The sequence below is a fragment of the Sinohyriopsis cumingii genome, chromosome 10 (assembly GCF_028554795.1).
Source record: "Sinohyriopsis cumingii isolate HCF-2022 chromosome 10, ASM2855479v2, whole genome shotgun sequence".
NCBI classification, from domain to species: Eukaryota; Metazoa; Mollusca; class Bivalvia; order Unionida; family Unionidae; genus Sinohyriopsis; species Sinohyriopsis cumingii.
The window spans coordinates 103,048,624-103,073,882 of NC_142970.1; the positions used below are offsets into that span (position 1 = coordinate 103,048,624).

At 34.0% G+C, this 25,259-nt stretch overlaps 1 protein-coding gene and 1 long non-coding RNA gene across 3 annotated transcripts in view; one reads left to right on the forward strand and one right to left on the reverse strand.

Moving 5' to 3' along the window:
• The window catches only part of LOC149790742 (protein Wnt-6-like), a 68,338-nt gene that overhangs the window by 24,756 nt on the left and 18,323 nt on the right, over positions 1-25,259 (reverse strand). The window contains exons 1-2 of one of the 2 annotated variants that reach the window (XM_089972794.1): positions 5,997-6,135; positions 4,350-5,064 (exon numbers count right to left, since the gene is read on the reverse strand). In XM_089972794.1, coding sequence (XP_089828920.1) covers positions 4,350-4,423 — 74 coding nt within the window. In that variant the 5' untranslated portion in view covers positions 4,424-5,064; positions 5,997-6,135. Of the gene's footprint in view, positions 1-4,349; positions 5,065-5,996; positions 6,136-25,259 lie in introns of those variants that run through there. The other variant, XM_089972793.1, reaches the window with a different exon arrangement.
• The window catches only part of LOC149790743 (uncharacterized), a 69,361-nt gene that overhangs the window by 14,414 nt on the left and 29,688 nt on the right, over positions 1-25,259 (forward strand). Inside the window, exon 2 of the long non-coding RNA XR_016423891.1 lies at positions 13,467-13,529. This is a non-coding gene — a long non-coding RNA (uncharacterized LOC149790743). The remainder of the gene's footprint in view (positions 1-13,466; positions 13,530-25,259) is intronic.

Here is a 25,259-nt window from a genome sequence, read left to right on the forward strand (position 1 = left end):
CCCAGTGAATTGTTACATTGACATTGCTAAACAACACCTCGTCATTTTTTTTATTCCCAATGAATTGTTACATTGACATTACTCGTCATTTTTATCATTCCCAGTGAATTGTTATATTGACATTACTAAACAACACCTGGTCATTTTTATCATTCCCAATGAATTGTTACATTGACATTACTAAACAACACCTCGTCATTTTTATCATTCCCAGTGAATTGTTACATTGACATTGCTAAACAACACCTCGTCATTTTTATAATTCCCAGTGAATTGTTACATTGACATTGCTAAACAATACCTCGTCATTTTTATCATTCCCAGTGAATTGTTACATTGACATTGCTAAACAACACCTCGTCATTTTTATAATTCCCAGTGAATTGTTACATTGACATTACTAAACAACACCTCGTCATTTTTATCATTCCCAGTGAATTGTTACATTGACATTACTAAACAACACCTCGTCATTTTTATCATTCCCAGTGAATTGTTACATTGACATTACTCGTCATTTTTATCATTCCCAGTGAATTGTTACATTGACATTACTAAACAACACCTCGTCATTTTTATCATTCCCAGTGAATTGTTACATTGACATTACTAAACAACACCTCGTCATTTTTATCATTCCCAGTGAATTGTTACATTGACATTACTCGTCATTTTTATCATTCCCAGTGAATTGTTACATTGACATTACTAAACAACACCTCGTCATTTTTATCATTCCCAGTGAATTGTTACATTGACATTACTCGTCATTTTTATAATTCCCAATGAATTGTTACATTGACATTACTAAACAACACCTCGTCATTTTTATCATTCCCAGTGAATTGTTACATTGACATTGCTAAACAACACCTCGTCATTTTTATAATTCCCAGTGAATTGTTACATTGACATTGCTAAACAACACCTCGTTATTTTTATCATTCCCAGTGAATTGTTACATTGACATTACTAAACAACACCTGGTCATTTTTATCATTCCCAGTGAATTGTTACATTGACATTGCTAAACAACACCTCGTTATTTTTATCATTCCCAGTGAATTGTTACATTGACATTACTAAACAACACCTGGTCATTTTTATCATTCCCAGTGAATTGTTACATTGACATTGCTAAACAACACCTCGTTATTTTTATCATTCCCAGTGAATTGTTACATTGACATTACTAAACAACACCTGGTCATTTTTATAATTCCCAGTGAATTGTTACATTGACATTACTAAACAACACCTGGTCATTTTTATCATTCCCAGTGAATTGTTACATTGACATTGCTAAACAACACCTCGTTATTTTTATCATTCCCAGTGAATTGTTACATTCACATTACTAAACAACACCTCGTCATTTTTATCATTCCCAATGAATTGTTACATTGACATTACTAAACAACATTTCGTCATTTTTATCATTCCCACTGAATTGTTACACTGACATTACTAAACAACACCTCGTCATTTTTATAATTCTCAATGAATTGTTATATTAACATTACTAAACAATATCTCATCATTTTTATCATTCCCAGTGAATTGTTACATTGACATTACTAAACAACATTTCGTCATTTGTATCATTCCCAGTGAATTGTTACATTAACATTACTAAACAACACCTCGTCATTTGTATCATTCCCAGTGAATTGTTACATTGACATTACTCGTCATTTTTATCATTCCCAGTGAATTGTTACATTGACATTACTAAATAATATCTCGTCATAGTTATCATTATCATCATCTCGTTATCTGTACGTCGTAGCTTTCTTGAAAAGCAACCCCTGAATCGGGCCAAAATATGTCCTTTCAGATATTAACTGACGAAGGGAGATTGCTCAATAATTCATTGAACACAGATTTTCACATGGGAAAGGAAACAACATAAGCGACAAAACTGACTACGACAAAATGATCCACAAAGTCATATCACTGAAATGTTCTTCAAAGGAAATTTTTGGAGGAAAAAAAGAAGATGTTTTTGCATTTATTTTGCATTTGCTAATCATGTTAGCAACATAACACAAGCATTTAAAAGATATCCTATTTAAGTTGCGCTTCCATACACAGCAAACAATATATACACAAGTCTCAGAAGATAATCATGCATCAATAATATAAAAAATAATGCATTATTCGTTATTGACGATTTTTCAGTATAAAGTGTGAAACTATAATACTGTATACCTGATATATAGATAGACAGATAGACAGACAGACAGATAGATAGATAGATAGATAGATAGACAGATATATTGTCTTATTATCTGTTTAGTATGTCGTCTACTAATGTAAGTCTGCCGGTTTAAAAAAATAAGTCCACCGGGAAAGTTAGTATTAATAGAAAATATGTCTACAAGGAAACAAGTCTTTCTCGATAAAAAGAACAACAACAACAACAACAACCAGAAAATCGTCCTGAAAAATAAGTTTACGAGAAAAGCAAACTGCCCTCGAAAATAAGCATACCGGGAAAGTTTACCGTTCTCGAAAAAAAAACCGATGAAAAATACGAATGATAAACAAAAGCAGGGATTATTTGCGATATACGTTACTATATTTTCCAGCTGTATCTACCACCTGTTGAACCTTTCATTGTTGCCCAATGAAATCCATACCAGCCGTATACAATAGTTTTCTTCATTATCTAATACAGGGACAAGCAAAAATGGTCTGTTATATTCTGCTTGTGGCTATCTTTTCAATGCTTGATGGGTCTATAGTATTACATTTGAAACAAAGCGTTTTTCACAACCGCGCCTCGCCTACCGCTAATGAACCATTCCAACTCGTTTCTGTCTAGAGACGGTGCTGCCAATCATCAAAGTAATGATGAACATATATTACCTTAGGTGATGTAATGATCATTTATTGATGTCTTTGTCTACAAAACAGAACCTTACCTGATTGACTTAAGAGGAACAATTACACCAAGAGAGACACACGTACATATACTGTAACAAATATCATGAACATCAGCATTACTGAAAATCATAATGGGTTATATATATATATATATATATATATATATATATATATATATATATATATATATATATATATATATATATATATATATATAACTGTCAATTTTTCAGTATTTTTTGTCTAAAGATAGTTGATTTTATGTATCCTCCTATCCTAATAGGAAAGTATCAAGAAAATGAATTGGCCGTCTTTCGATTGTCTTTTGTTAAAGATTGATTAGAAAAAAATAGGTAACTTCATCTGCGGAATGTCGTATCAATGTTCGAACATTACAAAGCATTCGTATGAATATTAGAACAAGTCACCGATAAATATCAGGACAAAAAAAAACTAATGTTACCCAGAAATATCAGGGTCCAAAAACTCAGTGTACTTGTATTTTTTTCTCCTTCATTTTATTGTGTTGTTGCGGGTCACACACGATGATGTCTGGTTAAATTGAATTACCAATTAACCTGAATAAAATGAAGCTTGAAATAAGGGACACCTCCAATTTAAGGACAGGTTCTCATACAGGACAACAATGATAAGCCCTATTTTCATAAAGGAACCTGTGCAAATGAGCCCTTGTTTATCTGTTTCTTTGTTTATCCGTTTAAAGACACGTTTTATTGTCTAAAAAGAGACATTGACGAGGTATATACATGATAAACACCGTCCAGTAGAAACATAAATGCCAAACAGTGCAAATTTTATTAATGTGAATTTGTCAAAAATATCTATAAGATTTTGTTCTTTAAAAAAATAGAAGTGTCATTTCTCCTCCCGATATATTATTAATTTATTATAATATTTCGATGCATTGTCAGCACATTAACCGCTTTCAAGTGTCAAAAAGTAGCTTTATAGAGATGAACAGAGAGACAGACAAACAAATGGACAGATAGATCGGCTTGCAGATAAATGGTTAGAAGGTAAGATGTGTGTGTGTGTATATATATATATATATATATATATATATATATATATATATATATATATATATATATATAACGAGAGAGAGAGAGAGAGAGAGAGAGTGTGTGTTAGAAACAGACAAGATTAAAGAAAATGACAACATATTGTTCCAAAATCGGTTCAAGTACATGACAGATAGATAGCTAATCTATCGATTAAGGCATATTTATCTGAAGAGCTACCTACCTCCACCCATCTACCTAAATACACACACACACACACACACACAAATACACACACACGCACGCACGCACACATAAATACATATAACATACTTTTGAAGCGATTTGAAGCGGTAAAGATATTTAAATCGATTTTTGGAATGTTGGACACACAGTAACCAGACAGACAGATAGACATAGATTTCCGTCATTACTTACCACCATAGTCCAATTATATTAGCAGGAAACATTAGATAGAAGTATAGACACACACAGATCCCCTGTATTCTCATGTTTTGTAAACTGTTAGAAATTAGGGGCCCTTCACTTCCCTATGATGTAAAGTGAACGTTTGATAATAACATCCAGGGTTAAAGTCTCCTCACTGACGAAAATTGTGAAATCATCTTTATTAATTGTTTCGTTAATTGCTACCATCATATCAGCATGGTAAAAACACAGGCCAGCGATTTCCGGTCGTCAATTTAACGATAGCGTCTTGGCTCAAAGTTGAGTACCAACTTCACTTAATCAACTTGCTCGATTTGCGCAACATACTGAAATGAACGACTTGTCAATCAGATGAAAGTCATTTTACAAAGGAAATATAGTTTCGCATTCGACTCCTTACATACCATATCCTCAATGGTGGATCATATTTTGCAATGAAATATCTCTTTCCAATTAAGCTTTAGGAAAAGTGCACGTATTTCCATGACAACGAATGTGTATGCAAATCAGTCTCCCACTAAGTGAATTATCTCCTTGCACCCAGGGCGGCCTTTGAAACAGACTTGGTTTAGCACAAAGTGAAACAATATAAATTTCGGTTTGGTATGCCAAGCTAACCTAGAGCTCTGTTCCGCTCAAGTTTGAATTCCTTTGGCTACTATCTCCTCATGTCGAACTCTTCCTTATTCGACGAGCGCCACATCTGAAAAAAGTACAGATAGTTCTCGATTAAATTACACAGTGGATAAAAGTACTAAGAAAGATTTGCCTGATCTGCGAATTATTACACAGTCGATGGCACGAGACGTGTTATCAGCCAGTGCGTGTAAAATTCCTTTTTATGCCAATATGACAAGCAATAGAGAACAAGCTTGAAGCATTTGGCTGCGACAGAAACATTTGGTAAAGAATGAAGCTTCATACAAACGTTCTTTCTCTCCTAGTGAAACGTGTAATGTAGGAAATGAAATTTTGAGTTTGTGTGAGATCTATGACTCTTACGACTCACTAAACAAGGAATTTTAACACACTAGTACAGCCAGCTTGCTCGCTCTATTGGCCACACATGCCTTCCAGTAATCAACTTATACGTATGTATGTAGGTGTGAAAGCAGATAGTTCAATCGGATCTTTATCTCTCAGTCCACAACATTAAACTAAAATATGTTAAGACAACTAAGACAGACTGTATCGTCGGTATCTTCACAAAATCATCTCATTAAAAGGGACAAAAATTACACTTTAATGAAAATCATCACATTAAATGAAAACAGATTCATCTCTTTTCATAAAAATAATCATATTTTCATCGTCCGTTTAAAGGACAAAAATCACTATTCTCCAATATATGACACCGGTTTCCAAATGTATGTGTATACACTATTTCTGCAAAGAATATTTGGTTCGTTTCGTAATGAAGTTTCACATTATGCTCAGAAATCCCGAGACCGAGTGTCGTTTTCCACCAATATTTGCTGCAGTCTCGTATAATATTGAAACAAGGTATGATGGACAATTTTGTTTAATTCTCGTGTTAAGTAGTTTCATACATATATGGGTTCATTTTTATATTTATTGGACAATAAATTCAGAATACATGCATGTATATACGAGAGAGATAAATTTGAGACTTACATCACTGTAAATTTTTCTTTTTTGTATGATGACGCTACTGTTCGTGAAATGTCCAACCTATTTAGTGGAATGATTATCTCGCAATTTCTTTCTCAGCTATCAGTGAGTAACGTTAATATCCATTTCAGCTGTATTGTCGATATGACAATCATAAATCGGCGAAGGTTTGCTCCATAACAAAGTGAATTTCGATATGAAACGTACAATCACCCATAAAATATATCCGCATCGTTATAACGATTACAAATCCAATAAAATAAATGATAGTAAAATGTTTAGCTATATCCTTCACAACACGGAATCCTGAGATGTTTTCCGCAAGGTATTATATTGGTGTCAAAAGCTCGAACAAAATCTGACCCAGATACGTCGCACCCCACAACAAGGTGCATACTTGGTCACAGCTAGATCTTGACACCATCTTCAAATACGGTCACACGTATGTGCGTCTCACGCATGTATACTCTGAATTTCCAATGAAATACCCTCTTGTCATATATCCATATTCGCTCCAGCATCAAAATGCTACACAATATCATCAGCGGTTGTACGTTATAATTTCTACACCTAGGCTGAGAAGATTGAAAAAAAAATTGTACAATCTATGTACACAAACATATATCTTTTGCTATTATCACATCGTCCCATTGGGGAAGCTCCACTGACGGGACCATACATTTCACGAAGAAAACCAGTGATCGAAATCACAGTGATAAACAGTGTCTGACATCACAATACCCGATGCTTTACACCTCGACATAATAGCTTATTTCCAAGTGTATTTCTCGAATACAATCCTTCTATCTGCAGACCCTAATTATGATATCTTTGTAACGTTAGGGGTCGTCTATGAATAAAACAGATCTTCACCTTTGGTGGTTAAAGTGTGTAGCTCTTGTGTGATAAAGGATCGGGTTAGCCCAATCTATCTATCTACATTAAGTATTAATGACTCTTTCACGACTGCTTTGATGTAAGACAAATTAAGGCTTGTGCTGGGCAAAACTTCCAAACTGCTAAGGTTGTAAAAACGGGTATGTTTACAGTAGATACAATCATCCCTGTGTTTATTTTCATTTCTCATCACATTGTTACATCAAGTTTATGTGTATACCCGTCTAATTTACAATAATAAAGCGTGTAAAAAAATCCCAAATAGTAGTGCTTATATCACGAAAAATGCGGCAGAATAATTTAACATGATAATTTTATAAAATGATAGGAGCCCGGAAAATGTGTTTCTTTCAGATCCAATTGATACCGTCAGTGAAAAGAAATATTTAAACAATTCAGTATGGGGGTCGGTTCTCGTTTATTTTCATATGCACATATACGGACATTGAATTGTTTAGACAAATTATCCAGGATTCGGCTCCAGCAATTTTAAAAATTTCATCATGACACTTTACTTAAAACCGTGTGTACCAGCTTATGTGTGCACTTTGCATTTGAAATAGAATTATTATCGAGCATAGATATTTGAGATAGACTTATTATCGAGCATAGACATTTGAAATAGACTTATTATCGAACAAAGACATTTGAAATAGACCTATTATCGAGCATAGACATTTGAAATAGACTTATTATCGAACAAAGACATTTGAAATAGACCTATTATCGAGCATAGACATTTGAAATAGACTTATTATCGAACAAAGACATTTGAAATAGACCTATTATCGAGCATAGACATTTGAAATTTACTTATTTTCGAACAAAGACATTTGAAATAGACTTATTATCGAACAAAGACATTTGAAATAGAATTATTATCGAGCATAGATATTTGAGATAGACTTATTATCGAACAAATAGACTTATTATCGAACAAAGACATTTGAAATAGACCTATTATCGAGCATAGACATTTGAAAATAAACCTATTATCGAGCATAGGCATTTGAAATATACTTATTATCGAGCATAGACATTTGAAATAGACCTATTATCGAGCATAGACATTTGAAATAGACTTATTATCGAGCATAGACATTTGAAATAGACTTGTTATCGAGCATAGACATTTGAAATTTACTTATTTTCGAACAAAGACATTTGAAATGGACTTATCATCGAGCATAGACATTTGAAATATACTTATTATCGAGCATAGACATTTGAAATAGACTTATTATCGAGCATAGACATTTGAAATAGACTTGTTATCGAGCATAGACATTTGAAATTTACTTATTTTCGAACAAAGACATTTGAAATGGACTTATTGTCGAGCATAGACATTTGAAATAGACTTATTATCGAGTATAGGCATTTGAAATATACCTATTATCGAGCATAGACATTTGAAATAGACTTATTATCGAGCATAGACATTTGAAATAGACTTATCCAGCATAGATATTTGAAATAGACTTATCCAGCATAGACAGTACTCAAATGAAATGAAATCGTAAACATTTCAGTAGGTGAATCTAACTAAGCATATAATGCACGTGACAGCAAAGATGGTGATCTAGCTTAGACGGTTTTAACATCAGTATGAGTTGGTATATATATATACATACTGATGAAATGCAATGCCCACTGATACCAGAAAATGATTGAAAACACAAATATATCGTGAAACTAAAATGTTTCCATTTTGATATTTAGAATTTTCCTTATGTTCAAACATAACTTGTGGGCAATGACAACTTTTAAAAAAATTAAAATATTTTGTATGTTTTTTTTCTTCAGATAAAGGGACGTTTAAGAATACCATTGATTGGTAAATATTGAAACAGACATGGCTGTTATATCCTGTGTGCGGTCTTCGTGTTTAGATAAAGACACTAATATTTATATTGAAAATGATGAACAAAAGAGATAATTTTACCCAAAATCATAAGAAAGGGTACGGGATATAGTATGATTATTGTTTAGGGCAGATGAAGAATTTTTGACCGTAATCACGTGGTAAAGGAATTTAAGGAGGAACGATAATTAAATCAATACAACGAATTTAAGTATGCCATGAAAGAGCATAAGTCGAATTTTCTATGCCATAATGTCGCACGATAGAAATCGTCCTTTTCATCATTTCACATTTTTCATGGATGTTTTCTTCTAAACCTATGGCGTAACTTAAACTTATAGCGCAATTTACCACTTCTAGTTATCAAGCCTTCCTTTGCACTTACTAAACAATGTCCGAACCTTTATGCATGTAGATGTTTAAACGACATTTTCCGGTGTTAGTGACAACGTGTAGGAAGAGGAAGGACAGAACAATGTACCAAAATAAGACAGGATCAGACGCACATACAACCGATAGGTACACATATTACTAGAAAACCGGAGAAAAACACTCATACAACCGATAGGTAAACATATTACTAAAAAGTCAGAGATATACGCTCATACAACCGATAAGTACACATATTACTAGAAAATCATAGACAACCGCAAACGTTATGATGCTAAGCACTTAAACTGAATTTATTTATTCTAGTAAGTAAAATCATCTTCCTATTTAAAACAAAAGTACATCATTGTAAGTAAATCCTGTGTGATACTGATCATCCGGGCATAAATGTTTGTAGCAAGATTACACATTGGCAATTTTAATTTAGTTTTCTTTCTTGAATATGTGCAAACAATATATACTTGTGTGCTTTAAATATCCTTTCGAGAGTACATTTGTTTTCCTATGTATGTTAGCATCTATGAAGCCTACCATTAATAATAATAATAATAATAATAATAATAATAATAATTTATTGAGGTCCTAATAGCAATCAAGTGCAGTTAATTTGATCACACACAAAATTGGGCTAGAAAGAAAAAAGTAAGCAGGTTCATTAACTGGTCAAAATTGTTAGTGGCATAGTTTAAAGACCGTGTTGGCATTGCAAGCCTGAACAGTGTATAACGAACAATTTGGGATGGGACTCGATTTCAATTGAAGTAGACAATTTAACAACACTTGTTTCACAACATTAAATGATTCCCTCTTCCGGCGGTATCTCGCCCATCCAATGTACATTTAGATCTTATTGATATCATAGCTTCTGTGTATGTCATCCGGTACGAAACAATTCCCTTATGGTTACAAATACACCCTACCACTACTGTATATACTCGTGTAGCCAAATAAGGGTTGATGGTTTTCGCTTAAAATTGTGAGAATGTAAACAGCGACACTATGAAAAATCACTTGACAGTACTCGGCCGTTACGTTTCAAACGCAAATGGCATCATTCATGCGAAATCTTTATATTTTAAACCTTCTATAAACTCTATTGAATTTATGTTGTCATAAAGACTACAGTACTTGTTTCTTCAAAAATAAATTCGACTATCTTCAAGTTAACTATAGATGTATTTAAGTGCCTGCTTATCTGTACCTTTGTCCAACCTGTCCTAAAAGCATGTATGTGTTCACATGCACGTGCGCGTGTAACCTGTTTCATGAGCAAGACGCCTTACCTTCTTTAGTTTTTTTATGACAATAGTTATTTCTGTCTTATTTTCCGTGACGTTTGTAAGTATACATGTTAAAATATTTACAGCATCAATGATATCCTATTTAAATAAAACTTTTGAGAATTTGAAACAAACTCGTCCTCATATATGGTTCCCAAAACATAAGGAATGAATCTATTTATATCTAAGTATTCGCAAAATTTACATTAGCGAATGATTCATTTATTTAATCATTGTGTACTCCTAATTCATTACATTTCGTGGGGTACCAATTTTCGAGTTAGTTAAGTCCTCTTCATGCCATCTGGGACATAATACTGCAACTAACTTCAGACACCCAGGTCGGTCTTGAGCAATGGTTTGTGCCTCTTCCCAGGAAAGTCCCATTTCTTCCAGTTCGGTCATCACTGCCCTTCACGAAGTTACCATTGGCCGCCCACATTTACCCTTACCATTTTTCGTGGGGTACCAGTTTTTATGGTGTTGTCTTTACTACAAACCACTTAATTAAAACAACCATTTAGTATAAATTATATGGACTTTTCCAAATTAGAGAATTTAAATATGGAGAAAATTATATTTTTGTTTAAATCTTTGGAGAAAAAGAACGTGAATATTGATACTTAAAAATATAAATGAATTCACCGTACATGCACTTTGTTTTGACCTGTTAATGTCCGTTTCATATGCATATGAAAATGGGGATTTTTGTTACTTTGTATCCTCACTTGTGTACAGTAATATTCTTTACATTCAACTGCCGTTCTAAGCTAAAGCCAAAAGTTAATGATCATTTTATTTTTTGTCAGCTACATATATAGATACCAATATATTGCGCGATTCTTCTATAAAGCTAGTAATACGTGCTATAAAAATGACATGCTTTGTAAGTAAAGAAGCCTTATAATGAGGAGTATATCAACAAGCATGTGCCATAACAGTACATACAAATACAAAAAAGTGTATTATGTGAAATCGCATTATAAATGGTTCTCATGTGCCATGAACTAAAATCAAATGAAGAAATAAAAATAGCAATAATAAAATAAACCTCAACGTAATAGGATGCAATGACCTATCCGGGTTCTAACAATTTCAGCGGTATACTAAGTGGCTACTTAGTGTGGAACCACTGTGCATACATATACACACACAGAGGAAGATAGACACACACACACACACACACACGACTAAGAAATGATACTAAATCTACAAAGCGACAAAATAAGATTGAACATGTTAGTCAATAGCTATGAATAAGGTGGGCTATGATTCAAATTTCATTACATTGAACATAACAAATTCAGAAATATCGACGACTGAGGTTCACATTTGGGTTTAAAAGTTTATCACGAGCATATCATTTTGGTCGACAAGATGCTGTTCCTTTGGTTGATTTTGATGCTCACTGAACCGTGAAGAAAAGTAAAACTTTAAACATGCCTTTTAAAACGTTTCAACACAGACAATAACACCGTTCTATTTTTGTTATGAATGATTTGATGTACGTTAGGGTACTCTTTTATGATAAAAGATATAAGCGCTCCAATATTCACTACGCGAATAATCAGTGAATGCCAAGGCCAGAAGTTGATTCAGGCGGACTGGGAAGAGTTCTTCTTCAACAAGACACTATAAAACCTATCCGTCTGGGCATTACAAAGTTGGGGACTTGCCAAAGCATTTGGTTTCGCTTTCTCTATTCACAACAGCCACAAATTAAGTTCATATCTATAATTTAACGGGCAATTGTGAGGAAGGGAGTGCATCTTCTTCGAGATTTGGGCCATTGAAGGGCTTGTTCCTGTCGTCTTCTCCCGAATCCAACATATCCTCTTAGCAGTTGATAGATTATGAGAAAAGTAACATATTTTATTTGTATAAGCCAAATTTTCTGAATTAGCCTATTTGTTGATAGCATAAAAAAGAGACATTCCGTTTTTGACAAGGAACTTGGCATGTATTCGAAAGCCAATCACGTGTCAGGCATGATGTATAGCTTTCCATCGAGTTTTGTGCCAGAATCTCAACTAGGCGACAGGCTTTTCCAGACCCAAAGACCTTAAGATTTTACAAATGTGCAGAAATAGAAACAAATATATTGCACTTAAGCTTCGAAAATTAAGAAGTACATTTGATTTTGAAATGTACTTGGATAAACAATTTCTTCCAATGTAGGCAAGGCAGTGCATTCTGGCACGTTTCAGTAAACAGATTTTTGAAGATCCAAATTGTTTTATTTCTTCAAGGATTTTTCTTTTCGCTGTGTGCTACACGTACTTTGTTGAAAAACGAATATGTTGTAATCTCAATCTAGAAACAGGGAACATGATGAGTTAATGTAACAGCCAACAAAAGTGTTATGTCTCTGATCCACTTTTCCTCATCAATTATTTTGTCATAAATTTAACAGAGACGTGCAGTCCCTATCGAAATAAATAGTCACATTTAGTGACTTTTTTATCAGAGTATCACTGTTAATCTAACGACGTGCGCAACTGTTTTGGTTATATTTCAGTGGTACGATGTGGTACAAAATACGCTATGCCAGTTTATAAATTCCGCCCTAGAGTGTCGCACTTCCTGCACAGGGTTCAAAACTTAAACCAATGGAATTCCCCGGATTTTCACCAGTGGTAATCATTGCGAGGAAAAAGAATGTGTATATCTTAGGGAAGGTTTAAAAAAAAAACTATTAACGCTAGTTATTTTAATATGCGAATGATGAGGACTTTGGGCCTGGAAAGAACATATCAAGGCCTTACGACTGATGTGCATCTCTCTTAAGACTGCTAGATCTGCATGCCAATGTGCGCTTTCTGAACGTCAGATGTATATTGTAGAAAACAAATTAAAGCCGATAATTATTTATTTCTTCCTATTTTAAATTTCAAACGTGCACTTTCAGAAAATAGTAATGACTACATGATAAGAAGTTTGCTTTTGCGTTTCAAGAACGGGTAGTATAATGAATTTTCTGCTACTTTACGTGTATTTCATAAGCATAAAGCGGCCATCATTGTCATCTGTTGTCTGTTTCAGTCAATACAAGAGTTTACCAATAAGGACCGAAAACAAATTTCAATCCAAGTAGGCGAAAGACAGGTATGTATAAGTAAACTTTCTCTACATCGCGAGAATAGTAAAACAAACACATTTTCTTTCTTCCTTCGCCCCTTTTAGTGGTTCCCCAAAATCAACGGAGAGAACCCATATTTAATTAATCTCTCGGAAATGAAAATGCTTATCTCATTAATTACCGCAACCACACGTATTTCTTTAAATCGACGTTTTCACTATGTTCATTGAAAGCGCACTTTCAAATATGTTGTGGAAATGTGAAATTTCGATGATGAATTTCGAAGTTATAAAAAGTTAAAAATTGTATTTGTCATGTAGCAGAAACCTTGCAGTTGACTGATTGGACTTGTATACGACTGCTTGGTCAAACGAAACACGTGGACATTCACACATATATCAGTGATTCGATTTGTTACAAGGCCATTGGAACAGTTGTTATGCTCGTCTGAGACTTTTCAGTTTTGAAGATGAGCGTAAAACCATCAGTAATATACAATATGAACATATAAATATCCCTTTGGATGTACATCCTTCTAAGAAAGTGAATGTTATGATGATTACTGTTATGATGCATACTGTTATGATTATTACTGTCATAATGCATACTGTTATGATTATTACTGTTATGATGCATACTGTTATAATGATTACTGTTATGATGATTACTGTTATGATGCATACTGTTATGATTATTACTGTTGTGATGATTACTGTTATGATTATTTCTGTTATGATGATTACTGTTATGATTATTACTGTTATCATGATTGCTGTTTTGATTATTACTGTTATGGTTACTGTTATTGTGCTTACTGTTTTTATTATTACTTTTATGATGATTATTGTTATGATGATTACTGTTATGATGATTACTGTTTTTATTATTACTTTTATGATGATTACTCTTATAATGTTTGTTGTTATGATGATTACGGTTTTTATTATTAATGTTATGATGATTACTGTTATTAAATTGAGAAAACAATGTTAGTAGGCATGAAAGGATTCTAAAGGAAATCAAGCATGAAGACCATGACATTTCTGCATTTAAGTTTGAGCTTGAACTTTTGTGTCAACCGCTCACAAAGAACTTTTCATTTGTAACATAAATTGTGATTGGATGAAAACTAAGGTCAGATGGCAAGGGCTGATTCAGTTTACGTTATTTGTGTGATGAAGTCTCTTCATTATCTGGAAAATTATGATGTATAGAGTTTATAATAAAGTATTCTCTAGTGACGTTCTAATGGGGAGAACCCTATGTAATATGTTGTTTGCATCCCACATGTAGACATGCATAATATTGGCAAACAAAGTGCATATTTAGATAAAGCATCAAAATGCGATGAACATGATGGTAGTTGACCTATGTTCTTATTGAGCAATGTTGAAAGTTATATTCTTCAATCCGATCAAGGCTATAACATGCAATGATTTGTAAAAAAAAAAAAAAATAAAGAAGAAAAAAAGAAACAACAATTCTTCAAGAAAGGGATCCTGGACCATTTGTTATTATTGGCGTTATTATTGTTGTTGTTATGCTTGTAGTAGTATTAGTATTAGTAATGCATGATTGTAATAAATATGAATATGACTGACAATAAAGTTCAAGAAGAAAATTGTTACGATAACGTTTAAGACGACGAAGACGATGAACGATAATCATTATTATCAATATATTTACAATAACGCTGTATGAAAACTTGGACCCTTTGATGTGTAAGGTAGGTCCTGTTGGAACGTATAGAACCTTTCAGTGCTTGCTCAAGTATTTATTGAAAATCTGAATATTTCAGCAATTAGCAAAATTACCACCAGTATCGCTAAGACTTTTAGCCACGCTGATATTATGTACGTAAAATATTCAACGTCAAGGAATCGTTTTTGAATAAAATGTTTATGCCTCCGACGTAAGCAATATGTATTCCGGTTTTGTTGCGTTCCACCGAGGTTGGTTTACTTTTAGCCGTAGTAATTTCAGAGTACTGAGTTCGGTTCACCATTTGCTGCACGTGCAAACTTCATACACTGACAGACCAGATTACAAGGGAGTTTGGAATGTGGATTTTCAGCCACCATAACGAGGGTACTTACAGAGTAAATTCTCGCTGTCTCTTCACAATACATCGAGTTTTATCAGGAAGCTGTCCACTTTACGGGAGCAATCGTAGCTGTAGGGCGGGGGTTGATGGTTGACGGGGAGTCTTAGAACTCCTGGAGTTTTTTGTGCAACCCGTATCCTGCGGTGAATGGTCGTTACGTATATTTGATTTAATTCGTGTTTTGATTTGATTGTTTGTGGGTTTTTTGGAATGTTTTTATTTTCTTTACATGTCAGTGTAATGTAATTTTGTTTACTAGGAATTTGATATTTTCCAGAAAATTCAATTTGACCTGAATCTTTCCATAAATGCCTAATAATAGAAACACAGTTTCTATTTTTTACTTGGTTTCTGGCCTTGATTGAGGGTCAAGTAAACAGCTTTTCTTCTCGGAGTAAAATGATTGGTTCTTATCAAGGACATACAGGGGCTAAGTGATTTTTATATTTAAATATGATCACGTGATCCTCTATTTCGCAATTAGGTATTTCCAAAATTACGAAATACGTAGGATTAATATTGATGTTTAGAGAGAGATCTCAGACTTTTGGGGCTTTTAAACACTTGATGTCAAGTTCTTTTCTTCTGATGTATCCAGTATTGAGTTTTTGAGTTTTATTTTAATTTTTTGGATTCTAAAAGATTAGTTCTTTTTTCCTGGAAAATACATGTGCTCATACGAAATTCTCATTTTGTTAAAAATTTTATTTGGATTTCCAAAACCGGAGGATTAATTATTGTGTTTCAACAAGGAACTGTAGACTTCAACACAGTACATGATACAACATACGTCATCGCCTTCCATCTTGGACTCTTCGTCGGGACTCGAACTTGAATTCATTAGAACATTTTATTATTAGGACTTCTAAAATATTAATCGTGCATTATTCTTGGATTATTTTGGATTTGATTCGTAAAACTGTAAGTTCCTTTATCTTTCTTTCATTTTTACAGTCATTTTCCAGGGAAATAAATAATTTGTTAATTTTTTCAAAGCTAGTTGTTTTCACTCTTTTTCGTGTTGCTGTTTATTCGAGCCTAAACACGTTACATAAGAATGGCCATGTTAGCTAGGAGGATATTACTGGTTAACTAGAACGACGGACCAAAGCTTCGGGACCAACAAATCAGCGTGTAATAGGGAGGCACTTGAGGGATCCTTCGGTAGACTAGTAGGAGCGGGCAATGCGTGGTGGCTCCTTGAATATTCAACGAGAGCTCTGGAACCGGAAATACGTCGTGGTCGTCAACTGCCTTTTAATCGGCATTATTCAATATCACTTTACGAATGAAATCAATAATTCAATATCTACATGAGCGAAATTCAATGATACACACATATTAATTGTTGACGAAATATACATTATTCATATTTCTTTGCAAATTCTATACTTTGATACCCTTGGTGATGTAATCATACCTTGTTCATATTTGTGTATAAATTCTATATATTAATCGTGAATTGTGATCTATATATCACTCATATATGTTAAGTTCCATATCTTGATTCTCATTTGACTACTCGTTGAAACTGCATGTTCTGATTAGTTTAATTTGGGAAAGATATATGTTCCTTATATCAGTTCTTGAACTCCGTGCTCATCGTTGTGAAATCAATTGTTGGACCTTATGAGCACGAGTTTGTTGTCAGATTCATTCATCGTTAAATTACATTATAAACAAACATCTCATTCACGAAATTGCTTTCAGTTTCGTCACTAAATCCAATTCCAAACCGGCTTCATGCTGCTACAATCGTAAACAAATATTCGTAGTTCCTACATTAAAATTTACTAATATTTATCGACTTATACCCGGTGTATCGAAAATATTGTGCCAATAATTTAAGACATCATAGTACAGCTAGAATTGTGTTGTTCAACATGTTGTATTAGCCGCTGAAAACACCTGGGTGCACTTGAAGCTGTGTTGTATTCATTCAAACGAGTCATAAATATATTGTAAATTCCCTATTTTTTTAAAGAACGAAGATTGCAATGTAGAATGTCATTCAATCCATTAACTTGTAACGTAACAGGTCCCATTTTTACAGTACTTTATCTAAACTTTTGATCACGTTATCTTCTCGAATGAACTTAAGCGCCATCAGAGTCCAGGTTATCGTACAATTTGAAGATTTTGGCATGGAAAATGGAAACATGTACATCATTTCCGTCCACAACAAATGACCCCGTACACCATCTGAGATCTATCATCTAGACTGGATTCCCGCCAAAAACCATCAAATTACCTCGTCATAAAGTTTCATTTGGTTCCATTACTTGTTACCATATTTTAATGGTCCTTTACACTAAATTGTGTGCAATTATATGCAGCTATATGCAATTATGAACATTTTCGCAGCATGAAAAGAAATATTAAATATTATTCTTTTTTTACTCTTCACAAAGAAGAGTTCTTCCTGTTTTACTTTTAATAATGACTTGTTGAGCTCCTGCTGAAATGCTTACATGAAGATAATGTCAAGCATCTCACTTTTAAATAATGATTTCAAAACTAGTCGCTATTTCCAACTTAGTTATATTGCATAGCAGATGTGACTAATTAGCAGCACATGATCCTAACGAAACGGACGATTGTTCGGAGAAATAAGTATCCAGGTATAAAAGAAGCGACAAACTTTAGAGACTTGGGACATAACCCGAAAATGAATAATGATTTATACGAAATAACTAAATGAGGAATGTAAATAACCGATAGATTGGAAAGCAATTTCATTATCGTTTCGTTTAGAGAATCTGTGTCATCGCGGCATGGATATGGAAGGCACATTCGGACTCACTTTGTTGATTAGATTGTTTTGAGAATCTAATGGTATCCCACAGCTTGACTGTGTACAGTGCAAAATTGTTTACTTTCTTTTTTCTCTCTCAGCTATCCATCTTTCCTGACGTGCATGTTTTAATAGAATTATGTAGGGGTACTATAGTCATCATCTCCATTCATATCCAATTAGTCTTATCCTCTTTCATTCTAGAAAAGTTGTTTTGTCTATAAACATTGCACACTTAATCACACGTGTCAAATAAAATGCATTCATCGTATGGACACCCACAATTCCTACACTTTTTTTGCATGACGAAACAGATCACAAAATGAAAATATCCTCACATATTTCAACAGCTCGATTCGTTACAGCTGTTACCATGGTACAGTTACCGAAGCAGAAAAGTTCCACATTTATGAATATTTCTCAACGTCTTTGAAGTATGAAATTAATTTGCATTTGGCGAAAACTCAATTTCTTCAAGTCCTTCTAGAAACCTAATATATATTTGACTGATTCGCACTTATTGACCGCAACCGGTATGCTATGCTATTATGTATGTATGTATGTATGTATGTATGTATGTATGTATGTATGTATGTATGTATGTATGTATGTAAATTACACATAGATATGAAGACATAATTCAAGGGAATGAATGTAGAAGTAGCATTAGACATGCCCTGTGACATACAGAAAAACAAAGGAAAATATCGATGGTACTGGAGTAAAATAAAATAAAATAAAAAAAAGATTAAATAGGGATATTATAAGTGACTAGGTTTTCTGCATTGCTCGTCTTCTTTCTCATAAGTTTAAATAATTTAAGTTGTAAAGCATTAGATGTAACGCGTGTTAGAAACGCAATAAGTTAATGTAAAACGTTAGATTAACGGACGTTAGAAACGCAATAGGTTGATGTTGTGAAGTGTTAGATACTAACAGACGTAAGAAACGCATTCTTTAGATGTTGCCTACAAATTTACTTGATTGCAACAAACATAGACTGTTTTAGTCCGTGATATAGTCAATTACAGCTCTTTTGAAACCATCAATTATCAGGACTACAGTCGTGCAAATATGGTGTGGTCTGCAAAACCCCACACCAATAATGGTAAAGACAAGGACATCCCAAAATATTGTCTACGTCGATGTTGATTTGTTTATAACCTTATTGATTTACAAAGTCTCTTGGTAGATTGATCATTCATTCGTTTAGAAATTTTGAAAACGGGAGTAAATATGTGACACAAAACTGAATTTCAAGGCTTCTCAGCGTTTCATCAGAAAGACAAACAAAGAAACCGTTACAAAGACAAAAAAGAGACATTCGACACGAAATATAGTCTCTTGCAAATATGTAGATAAATTTGTTACAAATCGCGTAGGAATATTAAATGAAGAAATAAAAAATCAAAACGTAGGAAAACCAGTCTTCAAAAAAAAGGTATTTTATTTCTACGTCAATCAAGGTTGACGATAATCACGCAATTAATGGATCCGAACTGAAATAAAGAAACGCGAAGTGATGAAAGTAGAGACAATGAAAAACAAGTGAGTGATAGGCTTGAAACAGCGAATAATAACGGTTACAACAGTGACTTAATTAAGTAAAATGTCTACTCCCAGAATTATATCCTTGATAAAATGTTATGTATAATAAATGCTAAAACAGGAAACTGCTATAAAAGGTATGCAAATAAAGACAATTTCAACGTGTCAAGCATTTAGTACCAAAGATGATGATAATAATAATAATAATAATAATAATAAAGTGTGCATCAAGCATTCATGCAAAAGGTAATGATTATTTTGTATTAATTATCTTACTGATGTCATTTTTGTGCCTGTCCGTCCTTTTCCTAAAGTCCACATTTTCGCCAACATAATGGACTGCACAGTTATTTTCATTTCAGGAGGTAGCTTATATTTGTTTTTATAATATCCCCTGTTTTTGTTGATATTGAATCTTCATCTCTTGTCGAACTTTCGACACTTTTACTCGTATGCATATGTCTGCATGTGAGTCATTGTTAACCCTTACAAATTGCACGTATCTGTTTCGGAGGTACATGCATGCGTGTGCAGATGAGGAAACGTTTGTTCCTACATCTTGCTTGTTCCTGTTTCTGAGGTACAAGCCTACGTGTGCAGACGAGGCAGCGCTTGTTCTACATCTTGCATGTGCCTGTTTCGGAGGTACGACCTAATTTAATTTGTACTCCAAATTGGTAATCTCTGATATTTTTCGGTCTGCGGTATATAACCACAGGTACATCCTTCAATAAGCTCTTTAGATGGGTCGATTAGTTGCCAACAGCATCAGATTATGTGTTGTAGCTTTGTAGGGTAGGGGTGGAATACTTCCACTAAGCAGTTTCGTGTGTTGCATACTCTGCGTTTCTAACTTAGGAGAATGTTTCTGTCAAGGATCAATACCTTTAGAGATGGCTGTCAATACTTTTCTTTTCGTAAAATCTCTAAAGTATTCCCTGAGTTCCCTGAGATATTCGTTTGATTCAAACTCAGAGATCTTCTATATGTTCTTTATGACCATCGGTATGTGTTCTTTATGACCATCTTTATGTATTCTTCATGAACATCGGTAAGTGTTCTTTCTGAACATCTGTATTTGTTCTTTATCAACATCGATATGTGTTCTTTATGACCATTGTTATCTGTTCTGTATGACTATCGGTATGTGTTCTTTCTGAACATCTGTATTTGTTCTTTGTGAACGTCGGAATGTGTTCTTTATGAACATCTGCATTTGTTCTTTATGAACATCGGTATGTGTTCTTTATGAACATCTGTATTTGTTCTTTATCAACATCGATATTTGTTCTTTATGACCGTCTTTATGTTTTCTTTATGACCATCTGTATGTGTTCTTTATGACCATATGTGTGTTCTTTATGAACATCGTTATGTTTTCTTCATGAATATATGTATGTGTTCTTTATGAACATCTTTATTTCTTCTTTATAAACATCGGTATTTGTTCCTTATGAACATCGGTGTTTGTTCCTTATGAACATCGGTATTTGTTCCTTATAAACACCGGTGTTTCTTCCTTATGAACATCGATGTTTGTTCCTTATAAACATCGATGTTTGTTCCTTATGAACAACGGTGTTTCTTCCTTATAAACAACGGTGTTTGTTCCTTATGAACATCGGTATTTGTTCCTTATAAACATCGGTGTTTCTTCCTTATAAACATCGGTGTTTGTTCCTTATGAACAACGGTGTTTCTTCCTTATAAACATCGGTGTTTGTTCCTTATGAACAACGGTGTTTCTTCCTTATAAACATCGGTGTTTGTTCCTTATGAACAACGGTATTTGTTCCTTATAAACATCGGTGCTTGTTCCTTATCAACATCGGTGTTTCTTCCTTATGAACATCGGTGTTTCTTCCTTATGAACATCGGTGTTTCTTCCTTATGAACATCGGTATTTGTTCCTTATGAACATCGGTGTTTGTTCCTTATGAACATCGGTATTTGTTCCTTATGAACATCGGTGTTTTTTCCTTATGAACATCGGTGTTTGTTCCTTAAGAACATCGGTGTTTCTTTCTTATGAACATCGGTGTTTGTTCCTTATGAACATCGGTGTTTCTTCCTTATGAACATCGGTGTTTCTTCCTTATGAACATCGGTATTTGTTCTTTATGAACATCGGTGTTTCTTCCTTATGAACATCGGTGTTTGTTCCTTATGAACATTGGTATTTGTTCTTTATGAACATCGGTGTTTGTTCCTTATGAACATCGGTGTTTGTTCCTTATGAGCATCGGTGTTTGTTCCTTATAAACATCGGTGTTTCTTCCTTATGAACATCGGTGTTTGTTCCATAAAAACATCGGTGTTTCTTCCTTATGAACATCGGTGTTTCTTCCTTATGAACATCGGTGTTTCTTCCTTATAATCATCGGTGTTTCTTCCTTATGAACATCGGTGTTTGTTCCTTATAAACATCGGTATTTGTTCCTTATAAACATCGGTGTTTATTCCTTATGAACATCGGTATGTATTCTCGATGAACATTAATGTGTCTTCTTGATGAACATCGGTGTGTGTTCTTTATGAGCATCTGTGTGTGTTCTTTATGAGCATCTAATTGCGCTCTTTATAATGGGCAAATGAATCAACATATTTATAATATAATCATTTGCACACATTCAGGTTCTCTCACAGATATGCCATAACAAATCACTTACACACATTCAAGTTTTCACACAAACATATAGCATTATATGTGTACGAAATGAAATAATGTGTATTGATGTAGATTTTAATAGCTCGTGACAGCTGATCAAGAAGGAATTTCTTGTATCTAGTTTCAAATGAAGTAATTCAGACAGACACATACACACACATACACATACGAATATATGCCTTTTCAGTATAAAGAAACTTGGCTAAAAGCTAATATTTACCATAATTCGAGGATGATATACTTGGGTCCATAATCTCTCTTTATAAGTATGCAACTTTGTAATTCTGCCAAATAAATCAGGCACCGTTAGAAAAGTAGTCGAATCTGGCTTAAAATATGCACACAATCAATCATTCTACGCTTTCTGCAATGGAAGCACCATCAATTAACGTTTTCGTTTTATTATTTGGAATAATCTGTTCTTGTTTTGTTTTTGATTTTTTTGTTTTGCTTTGTTTTGTTTTGTTATTTTAATGTGCGGTTTACCAAAAGCCGTCTTCCGAGGTATGTTGAAGTGGATGCAGATCTTTGCATCTCATTTATATGATAAATACAATGATATGATGATATACAGCAGATGACAGTGGAAAGGAAATAGCGATATAGAGATAAGGTGGCTGGTGCACTAGTTAAATGTGTATATGTACACGAAGGTATAAATCTGCGACAGCGTAGAGGTTACGTGTTCGACAGGACGTGAATCCAGCTAACTAGATACATAGATCATTGTGTAAATAGGCTGGTATGCACGTGGATATTAATTTGTTAAAATATTGCGTCGAGACAATGTGAATATGTAGTTCAAATGGAATACCTCCGACGAACGTCGAGAACTTGTTAAAACGGCAATAAAAGCATTAATATGTAGTATAATTTTGCCCCAGATATTGAATATAGGCGTTCACTGAATGAAGTTTTTTCCAGAGTACGCAATCAGTCCGTATTTGCCGTCGATATGAAAAGGTGCTGTAATATTGTGATACTATCCAACTGTTACATAATGACTTCAACCTGTTTTCAATTATATTTATACACGTTAGGAATGAAATTGTGAAACTTCATCGAAGAATATAATTATGCAACATATTTTTGATTTTCCTTGAGGAAATGTTTAGAAATCTTGTTATTTTTCCTAACGATAAATCTGGGTATTAAGAGGTTAATGTATGATTCTAGTCTGATATCTAAGATGGACTCTGACGTAGCCCAGTAGAGTACTAAACGGACTGGGGACGGGTAGGTTGCCCCGGCCGCCAGAGATCTTGGAGTGCTAAAAACCACGGGTGCCTGAGGTAATGGGGCGTCAAAACTTTTTTGAGCCTTCGTCATCGCATCTAGCGTCATTTACCCTTAGTACGCTACTGACGTAGCCCACAAGTAATCTTCTTGGCCACACGCCACGACTAATCCACACGATATATCAGACAGACTACATATAATAACTTACAATCATTTTGTCTGAAACAAGACGCAGTCTCCGATTATCAAACGAATACGAAGAGAAATGCAGTGCTGTTTCGTTTATTTGGCAATTATTTATCCACAATCTGTTTTATGCGAGGCTATAAATGGGAAGGATTTCCTAAAATTCATTAGTAAATTGAAACCATTTAATCTAAGACCACTTTTTTCCGACATAGTAACATCAGTTTATATCGGATAAGCGAGGTTACACTGTACAGAGATCGGCTGCGCTTGCATCATTAGAGAACTTTACATTTTATCGTCTGCTTAAGGAGAAAAAATTAAAATGAAGGTCAGTAACCAGTAAGTATATCCCCAAACTTGTCTAATTCATTGTTTACATGATTTTGGGCCTTCCTTCTAGATATAATCCGGCAATATACAAACTTTAAACCCAACTCGGTTCAGACTGGGCTGATCACGTGATATCGGATATTTTACCACACTGGATCAAAGACGTTCGTTCCGATTTGCGGCTGCTTTATTGGAAACACAAATACAGTCCGCTATTTGGGTAGCTGCATGAATCTTTTCGTTTACTGAGGCATCTGAAAATGAGGTTGTTTGCACTAGGTTACGGATTAAATATTTTTAGTGCTAGGAAGTCCCCCTGGCGTTCCATAGAAACAAGAAAAGAAACAAAAGCCGATATGCTTTATAATGGACAATGTATACATGTACTCATTAATAATGAAGATGTAAAGTGAAACCTACAAAAGTTTCAAAAAGAACTGAGTCGAGGACCTTTTCGTAGTAAACTATAAAGAACCGAAAACCAGTTTTCTCAGATATTTCTAAGGTTCACATCAATAGGCGAGGATAGGGGTTGCTTACAACGGTAATGGATTAAAGAAGAACTAATGTTGCTAAGATCGTACTTGTAGTATAAGAACTGTACATAGTGGCGAACTCAACAAAGAAATAGTCAAACGTGTCACATAGATGGGGTTAGATTCATGAGATTTATGAACCGTTTATCTATTTCGATAAAGAAACCATATCTAAGTGTTCAGTGCCATTTTCATATGTATGAATATATATCTGCCTATCTCTCCGTGTGTACATACATGTATGTATGTATGTATGTATGTATGTATGTATGTATGTATGTATGTAAACGGCTAATGTCCACGTTGAAGAAAGACAAGTATATAATAAGCTTTTCGTTATATGGCGGT